The sequence below is a fragment of the Theropithecus gelada genome, chromosome 11 (assembly GCF_003255815.1).
Source record: "Theropithecus gelada isolate Dixy chromosome 11, Tgel_1.0, whole genome shotgun sequence".
NCBI lineage: Eukaryota > Metazoa > Chordata > Mammalia > Primates > Cercopithecidae > Theropithecus > Theropithecus gelada.
In genome coordinates, this window is record NC_037679.1 from 6,756,801 (window position 1) to 6,780,462 (window position 23,662).

General features: G+C 35.9%; 1 protein-coding gene across 3 annotated transcripts in view; it reads right to left on the reverse strand.

Moving 5' to 3' along the window:
- Positions 1-720: 720 nt before the first annotated feature.
- The window catches only part of RPAP3 (RNA polymerase II associated protein 3), a 44,741-nt gene continuing 21,799 nt past the window's right edge, over positions 721-23,662 (reverse strand). For 2 of the 3 annotated variants that reach the window (XM_025403322.1, XM_025403320.1), the window contains 8 exons: positions 20,286-20,407; positions 18,326-18,396; positions 18,115-18,216; positions 8,602-8,840; positions 7,402-7,588; positions 6,241-6,338; positions 5,464-5,564; positions 721-2,356 (listed from right to left, as the gene is read on the reverse strand). In XM_025403322.1, the coding sequence (XP_025259107.1) occupies positions 2,271-2,356; positions 5,464-5,564; positions 6,241-6,338; positions 7,402-7,588; positions 8,602-8,840; positions 18,115-18,216; positions 18,326-18,396; positions 20,286-20,407 (1,006 nt within the window). In that variant the 3' untranslated portion in view covers positions 721-2,270. The remainder of the gene's footprint in view (positions 2,357-5,463; positions 5,565-6,240; positions 6,339-7,401; positions 7,589-8,601; positions 8,841-18,114; positions 18,217-18,325; positions 18,397-20,285; positions 20,408-23,662) is intronic. The other variant, XM_025403321.1, reaches the window with a different exon arrangement.

Genomic DNA, 23,662 nt, shown 5'->3' on the forward strand with positions numbered 1-23,662 from the left:
ATGGAGCCAGAATTCAAACTCAAGAAGTCTGAATTCAGAGCCTCTGGTCTTAAATCACTACATGAAAATGTCTCTGGGGAGAAATCAGGCTAACATTAGAAATTTTTTAAAATTCAAATTCTACAGTAAATCTTGTGATCTGTATTTCTTCAGTTAACAGTCTCTACACAGGTAACACAACATAAAAACTGCAGCTGGGAGGCCGGGCGCGGTGGCTTATGCCTGTAATCTCAGAACTCTGGGAGGCCAAGGCGGGCGGATCATGAGGTCAGGAGATCAAGATCATCCTGGCTAACACAGTGAAACCCCGTCTCTACTAAAAATACAAAAAAATTAGCTGGGCGTAGCGGCGGGCGCGGAGGCTAAGGCAGGAGAATGGTGTGAACCCGGGAGGCGGAGCTTGCAGTGAGCTGAGATCAGGCCACTGCCCTCCAGCCTGAGTGACTGAGCGAGACCCTATCTCCAAAAAAAAAAAAAAAAAACTGCAGCTGGGAGTAGCTCAAATAGCTCTACATTAAGAGAAGACAGCACGTTCTGAACTGTTTTGGCCAATTTTTAGCTCTATAATCATGCAGAGAACACTAACCCTCTGAGCCTCCTTTTCTTACATTAAGAATGACAATAACATTACCTGCCCTGACTACCTTGTAAGTTTCTTCAAAGGATCATACCTTAGTCCATTCAGGTTGCTATAATAAAATGTCAAACTGGGTAGCTTATATTAATATAAACAGAAATTTATTTCTTACAGTTCTGGAGGCTGGGGAATCCAAGATGAAGATGCCAGCAGATTCTGGTCTCTGGTGTCTGGTGAAAGCCCACCTTCTTATTTGTAGATGGTGCCTTCTTATGTGTCCTTACATGGTGGAATTGGTGAACAAGCTCTCGGGGACCTCTTTTACAAGGGCCTGCCCTCCTGACCTAATCACTTCCCAAAGGCCCCACCTCTGAAGACCATCGCCTTCAGGGTTAGGATTTCAACATATGAATTTGTGGGGGATATAAACATTCAGATCATAGCAGATAAAAAGCTAAAATCCATTGCCTGTTTATATATCATAATACATTTGACAACGAACAAAAAATAAACGCTATCTTAAGTGTATTGTAAAGCATTCAAATTATCCAAATTACAAACATATCTCAATAATTTATACCACAACCTGGAGAAATTATCTTTGTAAATAAATTATGATTACTTCTCAAACAATTCATAAGAATAGTAATATGTATAGTGGCAATAAAAATTAACAATATTGTATAAAATTGTAAACTGAACTGTCTTATTGATGCTGATAACAATTATAGGATGGTGTCCTAATATTTTTTAACAACTTGGTAGTCTCTAAAATTACACTGGTTTTACCAGTGTTTACACCATGCCAAAAATTTGCTAGGCTGCTACTTTAAACATTTACTTAATATGATTCTTGTGTCAAATTCAATTAAATTTTATAAGTATCAGTTGAGCACCTAACTATGTGCAAAGGTTTGTACTAGGTACCATGCAGAGTACAGCGATGAATAGAGTTCTAGCCCTACTTTCAAAAGCTTACAAACGCTACACTCACATCCAACACATACATATGGGCTATATACTAATTAGTACTTTAAACATTACTCATTTTTACATTTTTACACCTTCATTAGATTATCTGTCCTTAGCTGGTATGTAACATGGATATCATAAGGGAAAAAACCCTATGGCATTAAAATGTAAGAATACTGTGATACTTCAATTAACCTAGTTTGAAAATCTAGTTAAAAGTCTTCTTTCTTTCAACATAAATACTAAAAATGCATACCCTGCAACTAAATAACTTTATGTTACTGAATTGGCACAATAACATTAAAAAGTTTTATAAAGAAAGGATCTCACTATTTAACTTCCTCTATACAAAGATAATTATTCATATGCTAATGAAGCAGCTTTGGCATGTATTTACAAAAATTCATGAAAATATAAAAATAATGTTACATTTATGGGTCACTGAAGAATGTGTCTAAATTTAACATTTAAAATGACTCATACAATAAAATGCTGATCCTTACAAACATACCTCATTGTTTATATTTTTATTTTCAAAAAAACACAGAGTTCACTTGAATACAATTCTCACCAGTTAAATCACAATTCACTTTATAGTTAATTAGGTTCAAAGATAGTCCTTTCCTGCTATATAATTTCATTTTCTTAAAAAGCAAAACACTGTCAGTAGAAAACATTTACATATGAAAGTCGGAAACAATTATTTCAGCAAAAATGGAAATCAACCACCATATCTTTTCTTGAGTTCTTCGACAGAATTATCCTTCAATCCTGACTTGTCTATGTGATTAAATAATGCATGTGCAACTGAAAAAGAAAAAAAAAATCTCCATTTTAATCTCATTTTTTAAAAACCAAGCAAAATGTAAATTAAAAGGAGCAATCTGATTTGTCAAAAACATTTTACATTTTAAAGCAATAAATAGGTTTATAAATTCTAATTCAGATGTTTAAAAAGCCAATCTGAGAATACAAAATTATATAGCAATCCAACAATGGTTCTTTCCAGAATATTTTGCTTTAGTAGTATAAAATTTCCCCTGCATTCTCAATATTAATCTTGCAGATTAAACTTAATTCATTCTGTACTACCTTTAAAATGTTCACCTTGTGTAACAAGTGAACTTTTATTTACTTAATATTTTTATTTCAATTAAACTGTTTTTCAAACCTAAATCATTTTATTTTAAAAGAAAACTTTACATCACTACTGCAAATGAAAAATAGCAATGACATCGATGAAATCACACTTGATAGGACATTTAAATATTTTTATATTACAAATTAAAACTACTAAATGTTAAGAAAAGATTATGAATTGCAAAAAAATTGTATTTACTACCACTAATCGGTCAACACTCAACATTAGGAAAACACTGTTATAGTTCATGCTTCTCAACGTTAAAACTGGAGAACTAGCTAACAGTTATTAATGATAATGGCAATAATAAAAGATAACAACAGCTAAGTATTTACTGAATACTCAGTTGCATGCCAGAACCATTCTAAGTGCTTTCCATGTTTAACTTAGCAGACAGTGGAAACCTCATCAAGACAGTACTATTTGTCAGCCAGTCTGAAAAGCCCACTTGCATTCTCGGACACCTTGAACTTACTTATCACATTAGAGTTACAATAAATTCATTCATTCAACACACTAACACTGATGGGTTATTATGTACTAGCACTGAGGCCCAGAGAATGAGGTAGACAAAGTTCCTGCTGTCATGGAGCTTTCATTCTATTAGAGAGGGAGATATAATAAACATACACATAAACCACTGTCAGTTAGTAATGTATTATGAAGAGAAATAAAGCAGGGTAAGAAGAGAGAGGTTGATTGGGGGTTGGTAAAGAAAGATGTCTTTGAAGCGGTGATAGATGAAAACCAAATGAAGAAGCACACAAGTGAAGATATGTAGGAAGATATCCTAGGTTGAGAGAAGAGCCAAACACAAAGTCCTCGAGGCCAAAATAAGTTTGGCAGTTTGGTAATTTTTTTTTTTTTTCCTTTTGAGACGGAGTTTCACTCTTGCTGCCCAGGCTAGAGTGCAATGGTGTGATCTCAGCTCACTGCAACCTATGCCTCCCAGGTTCAAGCAATTCTACTGCCTCAGCCTCCCAAGTAGCTGGGATTACAGGTGTCCACCACCACACCCAGCTAATTTTCTCTCTTTTTTTTTTTTTTGTATTTTTAGTAGAGATGGGGTAGCACCATGTTGGCCAGGCTGGTCTTGAGCTCCTGACTTCAGGTGATCTGCCTGCCTCGGCCTCCCAAAGTGCTGGGATTACAGGTGTGAACCACCGTGCCCAGTCGGCAGTTTGGTATATTAAAAGCTATATAAAACCACTATAACAGGGCAGAGTGGTTGAAAAAAGAGTGGTAAAAGATGAGGTCAAAACAGTAATAAGAAACAGTAACATTTTTCAGGGATTTCAAGGAACATTTCTGGTTAACTAAAGCTAAAACCAAAACTTTTGGTTTAAACCCTCACTATTTTTTATATATATATATATACATACACACACACACACACACACACATATATATACACATATATATATACACACACACATATATAATTTTTATTTAACTATTTGAGGCAGAGTCTCACTCTGTTGCCTAGGCTGGAATGCAGTGGCACAATCATGGCTCACTGCAGCCTCAACCGTCTGCGCTGAAACGATTCTCACACCTCAGCCCCCCGAGTAGCTGGGACTACAGATGCATGCCACCGCAACCAACTAATTTCTGTATTTTTTGTAAAGACAGGGTTTTGCCATGTTGGCCAGGCTGGTCTCAAGCGATCCTCCCACCTTAACCTCCCAAAGTGCTGGGATTACAGGCATGAGCCACCATGCCTGGCCTAAAAAAATATATATCTAAATTACATGTCCACTTCCCTAAGTATAATTTCAAAAGTATCTTTCTTATAGATTTAAAAATCATTCAACATCACTGCTAAAAAGATAAAGAAGAAATAAAAGAAGCCCACGTATGTTTAGCACAGGAGATATCTGAAAATGGTACACTGAGTTTTGCTAATTTTTAAAAATAAAAAAACAGACACACTTGTATGTTAATGATTTTTCTCTTTTCTCCTGAAACGAGTATAGTCCAAAACTCTGAGTAACTGAAGTTTCTGCATAGTGCAATTTTACTTTAATTAGGATTTCTCAAAACGGACTCTTTATGCCAAAGATTGTGATGTGGAAATAAAAGAGAAATAAAATTATTCAGGTTCATCACCTGCCACTTATTACTCCCTATTCTACAATCCAGCCATACCACTTTAAATTCTCTGGACTCAATTTGCTCTTTCCTGCCTCAGAACCGCCGCACATATCATTATTTCAGTTTAAAACTCTCTTGCCCAACCTTTCCTCTGACTCTTGCACTTCTCTGAGAATTCAGCTAAAAGCAAACTCAGGGAAATTACCTCTCTCAGAATAGATCAGGCCTTTACTATACCTCACCTGGTTACATGGTCCTGTGGCTTTGATCCTTTACATACTCAGTAACAGTAGGAACTCAACCATTATACCATTTATTGAGTTTTCAAGTAGAAGAACTCAGACTATGGAGTTGGACTGCCTGGGTTCGAATCCTGGGTCTGGCTTCCTAGCTACGCGACCTTAGCAAGTTTCTTAGCCTCTCTAGACCTCAGTTTCCTTCTCCGTAAAAGGAGAGTGAAAATAGTACCTACACTTCATAATACTGTCAGGACTAACAATACAATTTTAACTGTTGTTATCCAATTTAATTAACTTAAATATAATTTAATATAATTTAAATATAATTAAATGTAACCTTATACACAGTAAATAGTCAATAAATGTCAGCTATTATTTGTTGAATGAATAAAGGAAAGTACAAAAATAAACAAACATGGGAAAACTTTCATAGAACTTACTCTTCTTCTCTGTTTCTGACATAAACATCACTGCCATATCAAACCTTTTTAGTTCAGAAAGTCTTTGTAAGATTTCAAAGATGAGTGATGGTTTTTCTTTCCTGAAATAATCCAAATATAAAAACAAATGATCAGTTAAAAGTAGCTCATTTGTTAATAATTCTGTTTACTAACACAAGGCATCTAATTATACATAAATGACATCATTTTTCCCCTGGATACTACCTATGTTTTAAATGTCCAAATGAAGAGATTTATCAAGTCAACTGAAGAAATTACAATATTCTTAAATAAGAGCTTAGTACGGAAACTATCATTCTGTTAAAACACTGGTCACTTCCACACCCTACTTTTCTCTACAAAAAAATTAAGAGTCCTTTTTCCTCCCTTTTAAACTTTTCCCTTTTTATTGTCTGTACTTGTCATTTCCTTGCAACTTCTGTAACAATGAAACTTACAAAAAAGCTAACTTTGCTATATGCTGCTAATTTGCTATATACATTCAAAAAGAATGAACTCCCCAAATCATTGGAAATAGCATAGCATTATGAGAGTACAGTAAATCCTCACTTAACATCATCAATAGGTTCGTGAAAACTGCGACTTTATGTGAAATGGCATACTGTATAAACAAACCAACTTTACCATAGGCCAACTGATATAAACAAGACTTATGTTCCTATGTCTTAATCATTTTAATTAAAGTTGCAGTTTCCAAAAACCTATCAATGACATTAAGTGAGGACTTACTGTATAACTAAAAAAAACTTGACTTACTCAATGTAAAAGTCATGCAGAATTTTAATGATCTGGTTGAATACATCTGGATCCAGATTTTTCTGAAACAACTTAGGATACAAAGATGGTTCAATTTGCTTGAAAAATAAAAATTAAAAGTTAGACAATTAATTGATGGCAACACTTACAGATCACAAATTACACAACAATTGCTTGGGTAAAAATAGTAAAGAATAACTACTTTGGGAGGTCAAGGCAGGAGGATCACCTGACGTTGGGAGTTCAAGACCAGCCTGACCAACATGACGAAACCCCATCTCTACTAAAAATACAAAACATTAGCCGGGCGTGGTGGCGCATCCCTGTAATCCCAGCTACTTGGGAGGCTGAGGCAGGAGAATTGCTTGAACCTGGGAGGCGGAGGTTGTGGTAAGCTGAGATTGCGCCATTGCACTCCAGCCTGGGCAACAAGAGCAAAACTCCATCCCAAACGAAAAGAAAAGAGTAACTACTATGCATTAGCACTTATGAATAATAATGGAGTCACATTAAAATGCAATTATGATAGAAGAATGAAAGTTACAGGAACTGCATGATAATCACTCTGTTCCAGTCACAGAAAAGTCTTATGAGTGGAAGAGATACACACCATCCTAAGAGAGACAGAAAACTTTAGAGGCTCTCAAAGAACACTAGAGATTTTAAAAAGTACAATTACATGAGAAAATGTATTTGGAAGTAATTTTATATTGCATAATTATAAGGGAATGTTACTCTCACGACACTTGAAAAAGACCATGCTAATCCATTATTTGCTAAATTTCATAGGATTTGATTCTTTTTCTTAGTGCAAATATTATAAGAATGATCGCCTACATATTGCAAGTACTGCTTGGCTCACAGAAGACACTCAATGCATTTTAGGATTTTTATGAAGAATTAAGCTTAAGCTAATATATATGAAATTAGATTAAGTTATTTGAGACAATAGAATTTGACACAGAATCTATTGCCAAAGGAGAACACCCAGGTTCCCTGGTTGTAAATACTTTTAAATGGTCTGACCAGGGTGATGTATTCTACAATAATTTCTACAATAATATCTTACAAAAAGCAAATATGGCACCATTATTATAAAGTGACAAAAGAAGTTCTCTGACCTTTTACTTACAACAGAAGTACTAGCTTCCTCTCTCTTACCTTTAAATACTGAAACAACATATCTGGAGAACTTTTCAATTGTCTGAAATCAGATTCGAGCTGGAACGAGTTTGCAGGAATTGGAGGAAGAACAGTTGTGGCAAACTGAGCAGGTTTTTGTCCTATCTCTCTAGTCAATTTCTCGCTGTAAGACTGACATACATCCTGTTTCAAATTGGCTTGAGGTCTGAAATATTTCAGAGGCATCAAACAGAAAAGAACCATAAATAATCAGCTCAATCAAGGAGACATCAATAAAAATTTTTTAATTTTTGATATTATATAATCTATTTGTATTATACAAGCATTCAAAATTATTTCAGCTAATAATATATAAACATTTTTTGGCAAAATAGATTAAGCTCTTGCAAATTTTCACATGCTGGCTATGTAATGACTATTCTACTCTGCTGGGCAGCTAGCCCATCCACCTTTTGAGTACACCATTTCTATATATTTCAGTTACCGTGTCACATACACTAATGATTTAGCCTTTCAAAGATCTAAATTATCATTTTCAAGATACTCCAAAAAGGAAGAAACGCATCTTCCAAAAAAAAAAAAAACTGCCTATTTAGTATTGTCCCATGATCTATACTATCACTTTAATAAAAGTACTATTGAAGTTCAAAGTTTACAAGAAAAAAACAACTTTTAGCAGGTTTGTTGAGCAGCAATGTAAAACTATGAGTAAGGTTTCCAATACCTCAAAATGAACCTAATTAGTCTGTATCTTCTATATTCTCATTATTAAGAAAAAACACGTAAACTATTTTTTAAATGCCAAATAAAAGTTAAAGTCCACAACAGTCTTAAATACTAATGGATGAAATAATGGCAATACATAAGTTTTACATTTTTGTGAAGCTTCCTTTAAAAAAATTAAAATTTTGCTGAACTAAATAAACTGAAATCCTAGAAATGAAAAATTTTAAACAAAATCAATTTTCAAGATACCTTCTTACCATCTCTAAATTTCATACTGTGGTTAAAAAAAAAAAAAAAAAAAAAAAGATAGTAATCATTCCTTAAGCAAAATCACCCTTACAATAAGTACAAATAAAAAAGAAAAAGCCAGAACCTTAAGTTAGGCAGTTCAAAAAATCAGCATGAGTACAAATCAGAAGTCTCAGTAATACCAATTCTCCAGTGGAATTATCCCATTCTAGATGATCATCAAATAACAGTATTTCTACTCACTGCAGGGATGAAGTATCACTGATTTCTTCTATTTTCAATACTTTTGCTCTTGGAGTATCACTTGTGGGAAAAAGGTCATCTTGGCTTGAATTCTTCTTACTTGTGGTGCCGGTGGCTGCTATTACATTTGCTAGATTAATAGGATTATTCTCTGGAGCAGCAGCAGTAGTGCTATTTGGCACATCAATAGTCTGTATCAAATTACCAGTTTCTTCAATAATAACCTTCTTGAGTGGTTTCTAAAACAATTAAAATCAATTCCTCAAATCAAAATATGAAAGGTTTCCTATTTTAGGGTCACAAGTTAAAAGGCTACAATGTTCTTACAGCTAATATCCCAGTGATTAGTAAATTCAGTTTGGTGGCTAGACAGACGTAGGAGTCTGATAATACAAAAATAAAAAGCTCGGGAGGCTGAGGCAGGAGAATGGCGTAAACCTGGGAGGCGGAGCTTGCAGTGAGCTGAGATCCGGCCACTGTACTCCAGCCCGGGCGACAGAGTCAGACTCCGTCTCAAAAAAAAATAAAAATAAAAAATAAAAATAAAATAAATAAATAAAATAAATAAATAAAAAATAAAAATAAAAAGCTATACAAAGCACTTATCCCAGGTAGGTCTAAACGAGGGAGAGAGACATGTATATGTAAATATATAAGGCCATAGGTATGTTTAAGAGATGAAAGCACAAAATGCTAAGAGAACACAGGAGGGAAGATAAACACTGGCATAAGGGAAGCCTTCACAGAAAAAGTACACAGGAATGGCAAAGTTGAAGGGTGCAGCACAGTCAGTGGAAAGGTGAGAGGTCCAGTGGGGCTGGTGCAAGGCAAGGCACGGTGGAGACGAAGCCTGAAAGGCTGCTTGAAGACAGCTTATGAAGGGACTTGGATGCCATGGAAGGAGTTTGGACTCTATTCTAGGGGCAATACAGCAAAGAAATTACCAAACCAACAGTAGTATTGTGGACTAACTGAAGGCAAGTGGAATAAGGGCAGACAATAACCAGCATTATGTATGGGATAGACTATCATTAAAACCTAAACAAATGTGTTTACTAGATTAATAGGATTATATATATAGTAGCTGGATAAAACTAGCCCAGGATTAAAAATCTGTCAAGTAATATTCACAAAGTTGGTAAAAGTAAACCCTTTTTTCCAATTTAATAAAGTAAATGGCTTTCACTGTTTATCTCGATCACCACACGTGTCATTTTCAACTTATGTTGATATTTAATAATATATTTATATCTAATAAAATATAACAATATTCTTCACTATATCATCATACCAGACACACAGAAATACACTGAGGAGCTATTGTTTCACCAAGGGTATTGAAAAATGAAACAAGTTAAGAAAAGCTTCTTCTAAAATTTGCAAATATTGATTAACAGTTGGCGCTATATACTTTTATATACATTTGAAATTTGTTTTGTTCTATCTTTAGAAAAGAGAAAGAAACTTTCCTCAATATACTCTAAGTATACATTCCAACAACACAGTTGAATTATAAATTGCAAAGTTATAAATATAAGAACTTCTGCTTCTGCAATAGATATCAAACTCAACGTTAAAACCAGAAATTCCATTAACACAGCTGAGATATGACCCAATGGTAATAAAAGAGTGTTACTAAATGAAGGTACAAAAATGAAAAAGCTGTAAGAAAATCTGTAACAGAATCCTTCAAGCAGTTCTATTTTAAAGAATAATATTAAGTTATGGCCTATGCTTTGCTAAGAACTATATCAGCAACAGTTTTCATCAAGATACTGATCAAGAATGGATATGTCTATTAAACCTTTTCCTTGACAACAGATATGTAAATAATGATTTGAATTTATGAATTTCCTAATCACTGGTCTCTGCTAAGTGTAGACCTGGGGTACTGAGAGCTGCTGAGGGTCACTGATGACTGCTGGAAGGACTGTGGGGAAGAACAGTATGCTAGTAACAGGAGTAAACCATGAAAGAAACCACTATAGAAAGAAAGAATTTAAGAAAATATGAAAGGTTCAATTCATTCCTTTTTTAAATCATGACTCAGAAGCGTTAACATTTTATTTAGTTGTATATTGTGATCATTTAAAAAAAAAAGAGAGAGAGAGAAAAGAACAAAGGAATAAAGAGAAAAAGGGACCAAATAGGTGAAGTTTTGACATCAGGAAACAGAAAAATAAAAAAAAAAAAAAAAAGGAAATAAAGCAAAATAAGATATTTTAGCAGAGACTAAAGGATCAGGAAAACTTTCACTTGATACCATTCTCAGGGGAAACCCCAGGCCCAAGTTCACCTACGTCTCTGCTCTCCTACACTCTGTCTAGAGGTTTGCTAAAAATACTTCCAAGCTGCCAGCCCTTCAAGCACAGCCTACCCTGGCCTAGCCTTCATTTCAATAATACTGAGACTCACTCTCTCTCTACTTTCTGTAGTCTTCCTTTCTTTCCTGACCACTTTCCCCAGTGACCAGGTGGTGTCACAAATATGTGACTAAAAAGGAAATTAAAATTCGTTTCACCTGAAATTGCCTCAACATTTACGCACATTATTTCCTTTGATATAATCTGGGAGTTATTCTCAATTTAAGGAGAAAAAGTAAGGATAACACAGGGATTAACTTGCTCAAGATTGCGAAGTTTTATCAAGTGGGGCTCAAATCCAGTCTCAAAGGCATTATACTAAACTGCTATCCTCTACTTTTTAAAAATAATGCCCACATTTTTTTTATCATGAAGAACCATTATAAAAATAAACAGCAATTTTTTCCCTCCCCACTGGGATACTAACTTTGTTGATTTTGGATCATTCACACAACGGTTTACCCCAAGATTTCTCATTTCCTAGAGGTGTTTTGTTTTGTCATATTGCCATAAGAGATTTAAATTCACATTGTATTTTCACAACTATTAACATAAATTCATTTTTAACAAGAAGGTGAACCCAACAAATTTGTAAAAGCTACTTATTGTATGTTAGTCGCAGGACATTACACATATCACGTGGCAATGTTTTTATAATTATGGACAGTGACATCTAACAAAGGCCTTCTGTAAACTTGTGAATTAATTTTTGTAAGGAAGTCTTACAAAGATGTAAAAGTTTAAACTATATTTAATATTTAATCACTTTTACTGAAAAGAACAGTAAATAAATATGTGAAAATGACCATAATGTGTGAAAATAACTAGATTTATCCCTGGCATACACAACACACACAACCAGTATTACCAAAAATACAGCTGTAATAGGCCAGGGACGGTGGCTCATGCCTACAATCCTAGCACTTTGGGAGGCCAAGGCGGGCAGATCACTTGAGGTCAGGAGTTCAAGACCAGTCTGGACAACATGGTGAAACCCCGTCTCTACTAAAATTACAAAAATTAGCCAGGCATGGTGGCAGGCGCCTGTAATCCCAGCTGCAAGGGAGGCTGAGGCAGGAGAATTGCTTGAACCCGGGAGTCAGAGGTTGCAGTGAGCTGAGATCTTGCCACTGCACTCCAGCCTGGGGGACAAGAGTAAAACGCCGTCTCAAAAAAAAAAAAAGAATACAGTCATATTAAATGCATTGGAAAAGTATTAAACTAAGAAATCTATTTGCTACTAACTACTAACTAGTACAAACGTAACAAAACAAACTTTCTCTCCTTTTCTGCCTTTACAAAAAGAGGATAAAAATACCTCCTCTGTCTTCCTTATGAAATTCTTATTTCTAATAAAGAAAACTGTTATGCAAAGGATCGTCTATGCATAACAGTTTAAGAGGGCAGGAAGAGGATCTTGATCAGTCAGGGGTACATAGAGAGGTTTTCTGAGGGTGATATCTTTGAGTTTTCTGACTTGGTGGTTTCATGGGTATTCACTTTGTAATTATTCTCTAAATCATACTTTGTCTTGTGTACTTTACTGTACATTTCATAATGTACTTGATGCAAGGGTGTTTATCCCAACTTCAGAAAAGAATAGTAATAAAAAAACAAAGACATTTAAATTCTATAAAATGCAAAACTGCTTGAAATTCCTTTAATATAAGAGAAATAGGTAGAAATATTAAAATTTACAGTGTTAAAATAGTCACTAAAAAAGTTACCCCAAAACGCTAAACACTGCTAAATTTCCCTCATATGTCAGTAATCCTAGGAAGTATTTCTTAAAGATTCTTAAAAAAAAAAAAAAGTCCCCAGGAAGACATTTCCACATTTCCTTTAAGAGTTAGGGGACGTTCCAAGATGGCCAAATAGGAACAGCTCCAGTCTGCAGCTCCCAGCGTGATCAATGAAGAAGACAAGTGATTTCTGCATTTCCAACTGAGGTCACTAACATCAAAGACCAAAGGTAGATTAAACCACAAAGATGGGGAGAAATCAGAGCAGAAAACCTGAAAATTCTAAAAATCAGAGCACCTCTTCTCCAAAGGATCGCAGCTCCTCGCCAGCTGGACAGAGAATGATTTTGACGAGCTGACAGAAGTAGGTTTCAGAAGGTCAGTAATAACAAACTTCTCTGAGCTAAAGAAGGATGTTCAAACTCATCACAAGGAAGCTAAAAACCTTGAAAAAAGATTAGATGAATGACTAACTAGAATAAACAGCATAGAGAAGACCTTAAATGACCTGATGGAGCCGAAAACCATGGCACAAGAACACCATAACGCATACATAAGTTTCAATAGCCGATTCGATAAAGTGGAAGAAAGGGTATCACTGACTGAAGATCAAATTAACGAAATAAAGAAGACAAGGTTAGAGAAAAAAGAGTAAAAGAAACAAACAAAGCCTCCAAGAAATATGGGACTATGTGAAAAGACCAAATCTACGTTTGATTGGTGTACCTAAAAGTGATGGGAAGAATGGAACCAAGTTGGAAAACACACTTCAGGATACTATCCAGGAGAACCTCCCCAATCTAGCAAGGCAGGCCAACATTCAAATTCAGGAAACACAGAGAACGCCACAAAGATACTCCTCGAGAAGAACAACCCCAAGACACATAATTGTCAGATTCACCAAGGCTGAAATGAAGGAAAAAGTGTTAAGGGCACCAGAGAGAAAGGTAGAGTTACTCACAAAGGGAAGCCCATAAGATTAACAGCAGATCTCTCAGCACAAACCCTATAAGCCAGAAGAGAGTGGGGGCCAATGTTCAACATTCTTAAAGAAAAGAATTTTCAACCCAGAATTTCATATCCAGCCAAACTAAGCTTCATAAGTGAAGGAGAAATAAAATCCTTTACAGACAAGCAAATGCTGACAGATTTTGTCACCACCAGGCTTGCCTTACAAGAGCTCTGAAGGAAGCACTAAATACGGAAAGAAACAACCAGTACCCGCCACTGCAAAAACATGCCAAACTGTAAAGACGATCGATGCTAGGAAGAAACTGTATCAATTAACGGGCAAAATAACCAGCAAACATCATAATGACAGGATCAAATTCACACTTAACAATATTAACCTTAAATGTAAACGGGCTAGATGCCCCAATTAAAAGACATAGACTGGCAAATTGGATAAAGAGTCAAGACCCATCAGTGTGCTGCATTCAGGAGACCCATCTCACATGCAAAGACGCACATAGACTCAAAACAAACGGATGGAGGAAGATCTACCAAGCAAAGGGAAAGCAAAAAAAAAAAAGCAGGGGTTGCAATCCTAGTCTCTGATAAAACAGACTTTAAACCAACAAAGATCAAAAGAGACAAAAAAAGGCCATTACATAATGGTAAAGGGATCAATTCAAAAATTAGAGCTAACTATCCTAAATATATATGCACCCAATACAGGAGCACCAGATTCATAAAGCCAAGTCCTTAGAGACCTACAAAGAGACTTAGACTCCCACACAATAATAATGGGAGAATTTAACACCCCACTGTCAATACTGGAAAGATCAACGAGACAGAAAGTTAACAAGGATACCCAGGAATTGAACTCAGCTCTGCAACAAGCAGACCTAACAGACATCTACAGAACTCTCCACCCCAAATCAACAGAGTATACATCATTCTCAGCACCACATCGCACTTATTCCAAAACTGACCACATAATTGGAAGTAAAGCACTCCTCAGCAAACGTAAAAGAACAGAAATCACAACAAACTGTCTCTCAGACCACAGTGCAATCAAATTAGAATTCAGGATTAAGAAACTCACTCAAAACCACAAAACTACATGAAAACTGAACAACTTGCTCCCGAATGACTACTGGGTAAATAATGAAATGAAGGCAGAAATAAAGATGTTCTTTGAAACCAATGAGAACAAAGACACAACATACCAGCAGCTTTGGGATACATTTAAAACAATGTGCAGAGGGAAATTTATAACACTAAATGCCCACAAGAGAAAGCAGGAAAAGATCTAAAATCGACACCCTAACATCACAATTAGAAGAACTAGAAAAGCAAGAGCAAACAAATTCAAAAGCTAGCAGAAGGCAAGAAATAACTAACATCAGAGCAGAACTGAAAGAGACAGAAACAAAAAACCCTTCAAAAAAATCAATGAATCCAGGAGCTGGTTTTTTGAAAAGATCATCAAAATTGATAGACCGCTAGCAAGACTAATAAAGAAGAAAAGAGAGAAGAATCAAATAGATGAAATAAAAAATGATAAAGGGGATATCACCACCGATGCCACAGAAATACAAACTACCATCAGAGAATACTATAAACACCTCTATGCAAATAAATCAGAAAATCTAGAAGAAATGGATAAATTCCTGGACACATATATCCTCCCAAGACTAAAGCAGGAAGAATTTTAATGTCTGAGTAGACCAGTAACAGGCTCTGGAATTGAGGTGATAATTAATAGCCTACCAACCATAAAAAGTCCAGGACCAGACGGATTCACAGCCAAATTCTACCAGAGGTACAAAGAGGAGCTGGTACCATTCCTCCTGAAACTATTCCAATCAATAGAAAAAGAGGGAATCCTCCCTAACTCACTTTATGAGGCCAGCATCATCCCAATACTAAAGCCTGGCAGAGACACAACAAAAAAAGAGAATTTTAGACTAACATCCCTGATGAACATCGATACAAAAATCCTCAATAAAATACTGGTAAACCCAATCCAGCAGCACATCAAAAACTTATCCACCACAATCAAGTTGGCTGCATCCCTGGGATGCAAGGCTGGTTCAACATATGCAAATCAATAAACGTAATCCATCACATAAACAGAACCAACGACAAAAAACACATGATTATCTCAAAAGATGTAGAAAAGGCCTTTGACAAAATTCAACAGCCCTTTATGCTAAAAACACTCAATAAACTAATGGAACATATCTCAAAATAATAAGAGCTATTTATGATAAACCCACAGCCAGTATCATACTGAATGGTCAAAAACTGGAAGCACTGCCTTTGAAAACCAGCACAAGACAAGGATGCCCTCTCTCACCACTCCTATTCAACATAGTGTTGGAAGTTCTGGACAGGGCAATTAGGCAGGAGAAAGAAAGAAAGGGTATTCAATTAGGAAATGAGGAAGTCAAATTGTCCTTGTTTGCAGATGACATGATTGTATATTTAGAAAACCCCATCATCTCAGCCCAAAATCTCCTTAAGCTGATAGGCAACTTCAGCAAAGTCTCAGGATAGAAAATCAGGGTGCAAAAATCACAAGCATTCCTATACACCAATAACAGACAAGTAGAGAGTCAAATCATGAGTGAACTCCCATTTACAATTGCTACAAAGAGAATAAAATACCTAGGAATCCGATTTACAGGGGATGTGAAGGACCTCTTCAAGGAGAACTACAAAACACTGCTCAATGAAATAAAAGAGGACACAAACAAATGGAAGAATATACCATGCTCATGGATAGGAAGAATCAATATCGTGAAAATGGCCATACTGCCCAAAGTGATTTATAGATTCAATGCCATTCCCATCAAGCTACCAATGACTTTCTTCACAGAATTGGAAAAAAACTAAAGTTCATATGGAACCAAAAAGGAGTCCGCATTGCCAAGACAATCCTAAGCAAAAAGAACAGAGCTGGAGGCATCACGCTACCTGTCTTCAAACTATACTAAAAGGTTACAGTAACCAAAACACCACGGTACTGGTACCAAAACAGAGATATAGACCAATGGAACAGAACAGAGGCCTCAGAAATAACACCACACATCTACAAACATCTGATCTTTGACAAACTTGACAAAAACAAGAAAGGGGGAAAGGAATCCCTATTTAATAAATGGTGCCGGGAAAACTGGCTAGCCATATGTAGAAAGCTGAAACTGGATCCCTTCCTGATGCCTTATACAAAAATTAATTCAAGATGGATTAAAGACTTAAATGTTAGACCTAAAACCATAAAAACCCTAGAAGAAAAAGGAGACAATACCATTCAGGACATAGGCATGGGCAAGGACTTTATGACTAAAACACCAAAAGCAATGGCAACAAAAGCCAAAATCGACAAATGGGATCTAATTAAACGAAAGAGCTTCTGCACAGCAAAAGAAACTACCATCAGAGTGAACAGGCAACCTACAGAATGGGAGAAAATGTTTGCAATCTACTCATCTGACAAAGGGCTCATATCCAGAATCTACAAAGAACTCAAACAAATTTACAAGAAAAAAACAACCCCATGGAAAAATGGGCAAAGGATATGAACAGACACTTCTCAAAAGAAGACATCTATGCAGTCAACAGACAAACGAAAAAATGCTCATCATCACTGGTCATCAGAGAAATGCAAATCAAAACCACAATGAGATACCATCTCACACCAGTTAGAATGGCAATCATTAAAAAGTCAGGAAACAACGATGTTGGAGAGCATGTAGAGAAATAGGAATGGCTTTTATACTGTTGGTGGGAGTGTAAATTGGTTCAACCATTGTGGAAGACAGTGTGGTGATTCCTCAAGGATCTAGAACTAGAATTACCATTTGACCCAGCCATTCCATTACTGGGTATATACCCAAAGGATTATAAATCATGCTACTATAAAGACACATGCACACGTATGTTTACTGAGGCACTATTCACAATGGCAAAGACTTGGAACCAACCCAAATGTCCAGCAATGATAGACTGGATTAAGAAAATGTGGCACATATACACCACGGAATACGGAATACTATGCAGCCATAAAAAAGGATGAGTTCATGTCCTTTGCCGGACAAACTATCACAAGGACAGAAAACCAAACACCACATGTTCTCACTCATAGGTGGGAATTGAATAATGAGATCACTTGGACACAGAGCAGGGAATATCACACACCAGGGCCTGTTGTGGGGGTGGGTTTTGGGGGAGGGATAGCATTAGGAGAAATACCTAATGTAAATGATGAGTTGATGGGTGCAGCAAACCAACATGGCACATGTATACCTATGTATCAAACCTGCACATTGTGCACATGTACCCTAGAACTTAAAGTATAATAACAATAAAAAAAAGTTTATTAATACAATAGTTGGTTTCTAATTCTCTTAATACAACATATTTAAATGGCAAGGAAAAAATGAAAGTGCTTTACTTACAGTTGATCCAGGATGCAGTGGATTATCAATGGGTTTTACCACATTTTGTCTTTGTGTGGAATCAAGAAAGACATCATCCCAGTGTCCTTTCTCAATTAATTCCTTGAAAATAAATTTATAATCACAACTATCAAAATATTCATTATACAACAAATAAATATATTTATGTTTCAGAAAATATGACCATGTTTGAGTGAAAAGAATACATTACCTTTTTAATTTTGGAGAGTTCAGTTACTGCTTGCTTATTTCCAGGTTCCAGAAGTAAAACAGTTTCAAAATCTAAAGTGAGTTTTTTAAAAATATTACAACATAGTTAAAATGTGGAGTTTTCATATTTGCACGTACATTCATGATACATTCAGTTGGTAATCACATTTTTAGCTCAAGAAGTTTTACTCGGATTACTAGGAAACAGGTGAGCTATAGTAAGAACCTTTACTGAACACTGTCGTAGTTGTTTTATATGAATTTTCACATAACCCTCACTACAATCCCACTTTAAAGGTGATAAAACTGAAGCCCCTAGAGGTCATCTAACTTAGCAAAGTTCACCAAGTAAACAAATGACAGAGTAACTCACTAAATGTAAAATATTAATAGATTAAGAGAATTACATACAACAAAGTATTACTCAGCCTTAAAAAGGAATGAAATTCTGATACATGCTCCAACATGGACATTATGCTAAGTCAAATAAGCCAGAGGCAAAAGGACAAATACTGCATGATTCCACTTACATAGGCTATCTAGAACAGTCAAATTCAGAGACAGAAAGTAGAATGGAGGTTACCAGGGCTAGGGGGAGAGGAGAATGGAGAGTTATTGTTTGAAGTGTATAGTTTTAGAATGGGATGATGATAAAGTTCTGGAGATGGACAGTGGTGATGGCTGCACAATGTAAACGTACTTAATGCCACTGAGCTATATATTGAAAAATGGTTAAAATAATAAATTCAATGTTACATTTTTTTACCACAATAAAAAAACACTGCTGTAGCTAACAGGCTTACAGAGAAACTGCCAGATTTTAAATGCACATACCAGAAAAGAACAGAGACTGAAAATCACTTATCTAAGTACTGATCTCAAGAAGCTAGAAAAACAGCAAATTAAACCAAAAGAAAGTTGAAGGAATAAAATAAAGAGCAGAAGGAAATTAAATAGAAAACACACATAGGAGAACCAAGTTGGTTCTTCGAGAAGACTAACTCAATGAATACCCTAAAAGACAAGATCATAAAAAAAAGAAAAAAGAAAAAAAAAAAAACTTGTATCAAGAATTAAAATGGCATCAGATCTCCATTATCCTCCATTCCCTACCTGCTGATAAAACCACTGCTCAAAGAGTTTAAAAAAAAAAAAAATTCAATCACTAACAGAAATTCTTGAGTTTGCAGGATGGCAGACAGGAAAAAATACAATTTGGTAAAACAATGAAACTTCCTCTGCTCGCTGGGATTTTAAAAAAGAAAAAAAAACAACTCCTGAAATCAGTTGGAACCAAGATGGCCAAGTGGAGGTTGCACAAAAACAAGCTTGCTGACGTCATAGCCTGAATTTCCACCAAGTTCTACTAACTACCCCAAATTTGCATCTGCAATCCATTAGTTAGCATGAAGAGACAGTTACATATGCCCAAGAGCTTTTCCCTTTCCTTCCACTAATTACCTGATAATCCCAGTATCCACCTTCCTAAACCTTTTCTAATAAAATTACTGCCTTAACGCCAGGACAAGGAGACAGATTTGAGTTTTGATTCCTGTTTCTTTGGGAGTCAACCTTCAATATAAATAAAGCCTTTTCTCAAAAACCTGGTGTCACAGTATTGGCTTCAAGCACATCACGCAGAGTCCCTTTCGCTCAACAACACTGATTCCCTTCCTTTTCATTCTTGTCCTTTTATTGCTTTTTCCATTTTCACCTATAATTAAAATTTTTCATTAATGCTGGCTGGCAATTAGCCAGAATGTATGCTACTAAACAAAAGATAATCTGGTACACTGCAGAAGCTGCATTCCTCCAAATCTATTCATGATCTAAACTGTGGAAAGAAAACATAACTCCCTAAGTTCAATATCTTTGAACCACGGGTAAGTTACATGAATCTCTGCTTCTAAAACTTGGGCACTCATCAGGATGACTGAGTGCCAGCTGTTACAAAGTCTTACCTTGTTTTGCCTCATTTAGCTTTCCCAAAAATGTTCTTGCAGTTCCTCTTCTGGCAAAAGCTTTAGAATATGAGCCATCTAATAAAATGGCTTGTGTGCAGTCTTTTTCAGCTTCTTCATATCTATTGAACATGATAAAATTACTGACTGGAAAAAAGGCAGCTTATGGAAAAATGTCATATAAACTAAGTTTCTAATTTTAAAAGCTTGTATATAATTTAAATCACTAACTCCTAAATCTGTGTTTGAAGTGGAGAACTACTTTATACATTTTTTATTCTCACCAAATCTTAGAATCACTTGGTGAGGAGGGAGAAGGTACCAGATTGAGGGAATGTTAGGAGAGTCTGCTGGAGCAATGGAATAATAATGCAAAAGTATGACTAGGGCAGACAAAAGAATACCACTGCTGGCAGCCTACCTCTTCTCCAAGTCTCAATATGCACAGGTACTACATTAGAATTTTAACTGGCATTACTTTTCTAATAAAACTGTATTAACATTTACCCACAGTAAACTTCCCATACTCACAGAAAAACCAAAAAATGAGAACTTGCTATGTATGTGATAGTATATCATCTAATACTTTGCATAAATACTACTCAGCCATGCAACCAGAAATCAATTCAGGCCGGGCGCGGTGGCTCAACCCTGTAATCCCAGCACTTTGGGAGGCCGAGGCGGGTGGATCACGAGGTCAGGAGATCGAGACCATCCTGGCTAACATGGTGAAACCCCGTCTCTACTAAAAAAATACAAAAAACTAGCCGGGCGTGGTGGCGGGCGCCTGTAGTCCGAGCTACTCGGAGGCTGAGGCAGGAGAATGGCGTAAACCCGGGAGGCGGAGCTTGCAGTGAGCCGAGATCGCGCCACTGCACTCCAGCCTGGGTGACACAGCGAGACTCCGTCTCAAAAAAAAAAAAAAAAAAAAAAAAAAAAAAAAAAAAAAAAAAAAAAAAGAAATCAATTCAGACTTAAAGATTTACTCATTACTGCTCTACAATAACAAAGTGCTTAAGAAGAGCTCAAAAAACGCCCCCCCAAAAAAAGCCTAACAACAAAAATACCTGAGACATTCCCATATATTAACATGGCATTAATGAATTACTGTTAATTTCTTAGGAGTGCTAATGGTTGTCGTTATGCATAAAATATCCTTTCTTTAGCAATAAAACGTCATGATTTGCTTTACAATAATTCAGGGGGAAAATGCTGAAACAAATATGACCCAAAAAAGTATGGCCTGATAGAATTAGATGATCGACACGTGGTGTTTATTATACTACTTTTGTATAAGTTTGAAAAGTTTCATATTTAAAAAAAAAAAAAAAAAAAAAAAACTCCTATAATTGCATTCTCCCCAAGGCCTAAATGGATGTCATCTTCCCCTCAAAACAAGATCTCATATGAACAAAATCAGAATTTCGAATGAACTTAAACATCTCTGATTTATTTAACTCACTTTCCAGCAAGAGATAAAGAACGTATCTGTGTTCATGCCCTTATCAATGTATTTTCTACTTGCCTGATTATATCATTCAAGATACCCGCATGGCCCCCACACTTTTCAGGATAAAGTCAAACTGCTTTGGAGCATAAAGTCAGGGGCCTGCCTGAGTATCTAGCCTTCTCTCTGCCACTGTCCCCTGCGGTAACAGCCATAATATGAACTACTCACCCTTTCCAGGTTGAGGTACCATCAACCTGCCTACTCCCATGTCTTTGAACCTGCACTAGAACACTTGACCTGTTTCCTGTTTTTTCACCTCACTAACTCATATTACTCGTTTAGGTCTCAGTTTGGTTTGAACAATTCAAGATGCTTTCCATGAATTCCCCTGCCTGGACTCAGTCTATGCCAGTATTCTTCCCACCCTGAACTTCCATAGCATGTGTCCTTCATAGCATTATCTTAGCATATTTTCACAAATATTGGTCTCCTTTTCTGTCGCTCCCTGCAAACTTCGGGTTTCTTAAAAACAACTATACATTAGTATACTTAATACCTTCCACAGCGCCTAACAGAACACCTGATACATTTTAGCGCAATAAATGTTTGCTGAATAAGTAAATCAAAAAATTTCCAACACTCAAATTCAAAGAAAATTTAGAAGATAAACGTTTAGGAAACCATTTTAATTGCATATTTAATTTCATGTTCTATTGTACAGCTGAAGAAAACCCAGCAATTTTTCTTAAAGTCTGAAGTTGCCACAGAGGTAGATGATTTTTCTTTGAAAATAGGCTCATGTAAGTCCTCTAAAATTGTTAAATGTCTCCCGTGCACTCCATTTGTAAACTGAATTTAGAAAAATCCAATCAACAAACATCTTTTAGGTGGTTGGAGAAAAAGACAAACTAATCAAAAATAGAAAAAAAATGGTGAGTGCAAAAAACTATCATCTCTGCCTAGCTCCTTAGCCGTGATTCCTTCTGATTTTCCGTTAGGTCCACTTGTCCTAAGTCTACTCTAGCTCTAGTGTCAATGCCACCCCTAATCACCATTAAGTGAACCCTCTACTAAATCAAGTCTTAATCTGGTTCCAGTTCCAGCAACCAAGATTCCACCTTATTTTTGTGACCAACTCTCAACTCTGTTTCCCAAATCTAATATCTAATACTATTGGGTTGTTTTCTTCTTATCCTATCTCTAAATCTATGCTTTACTCACTCTAAGAATAGGACCCAGATTTGTTCTTGGCCAGTCCTCTTCAAGGACTACAATGTAGGCCCAAACTTCTGTCCTTATTTCTGATTATCTTACTTCTTCAGCCTTTCTGAACCTAACCATCTACCAACCTACATTCCACAATTTGCCAGCTCACAGATACTCCATTACTGTAACTCAAGGATGTCTTGCTCATCTCCTGATGCAATCTACTAATGTAGACTATCACCTCCAGAAACCACATTATCTAGGAATCCTCGTTGGCCTAACTAGGTGAATTCCTTCTTACTCCCTACTGCTACCCCACACACTAGTAGGTAAGACTGACTATACTGCTGGTTCTCATTAGCTCTAATTTGACACCGTTTGTAGAACCTCAAGCTATAGGACGGTTACCTAAACTAGGAGTAGTCCAAGATTGAAATGTTGCTTTTTTATGTTCCTCACAGAGTCCATAATACATAACAATCTCCACGCACAGAAAAAAATTCTGATATTAACTGTGAATCTAAAAGATAAACTAGAAAAAGATACAAATAAGAGTCATAAAGTTCTTTTAATTTAAAGTATACTCTGCTAACTTGGTATAATATATTCCACTAATATGATTATAAACTAAAGCAATAAAACTAATACAATAGATATCTTATAAATGCATATATAATCTCTCACCTATAAAAAGGTATTACTCTTAGCATTAATCAAACCA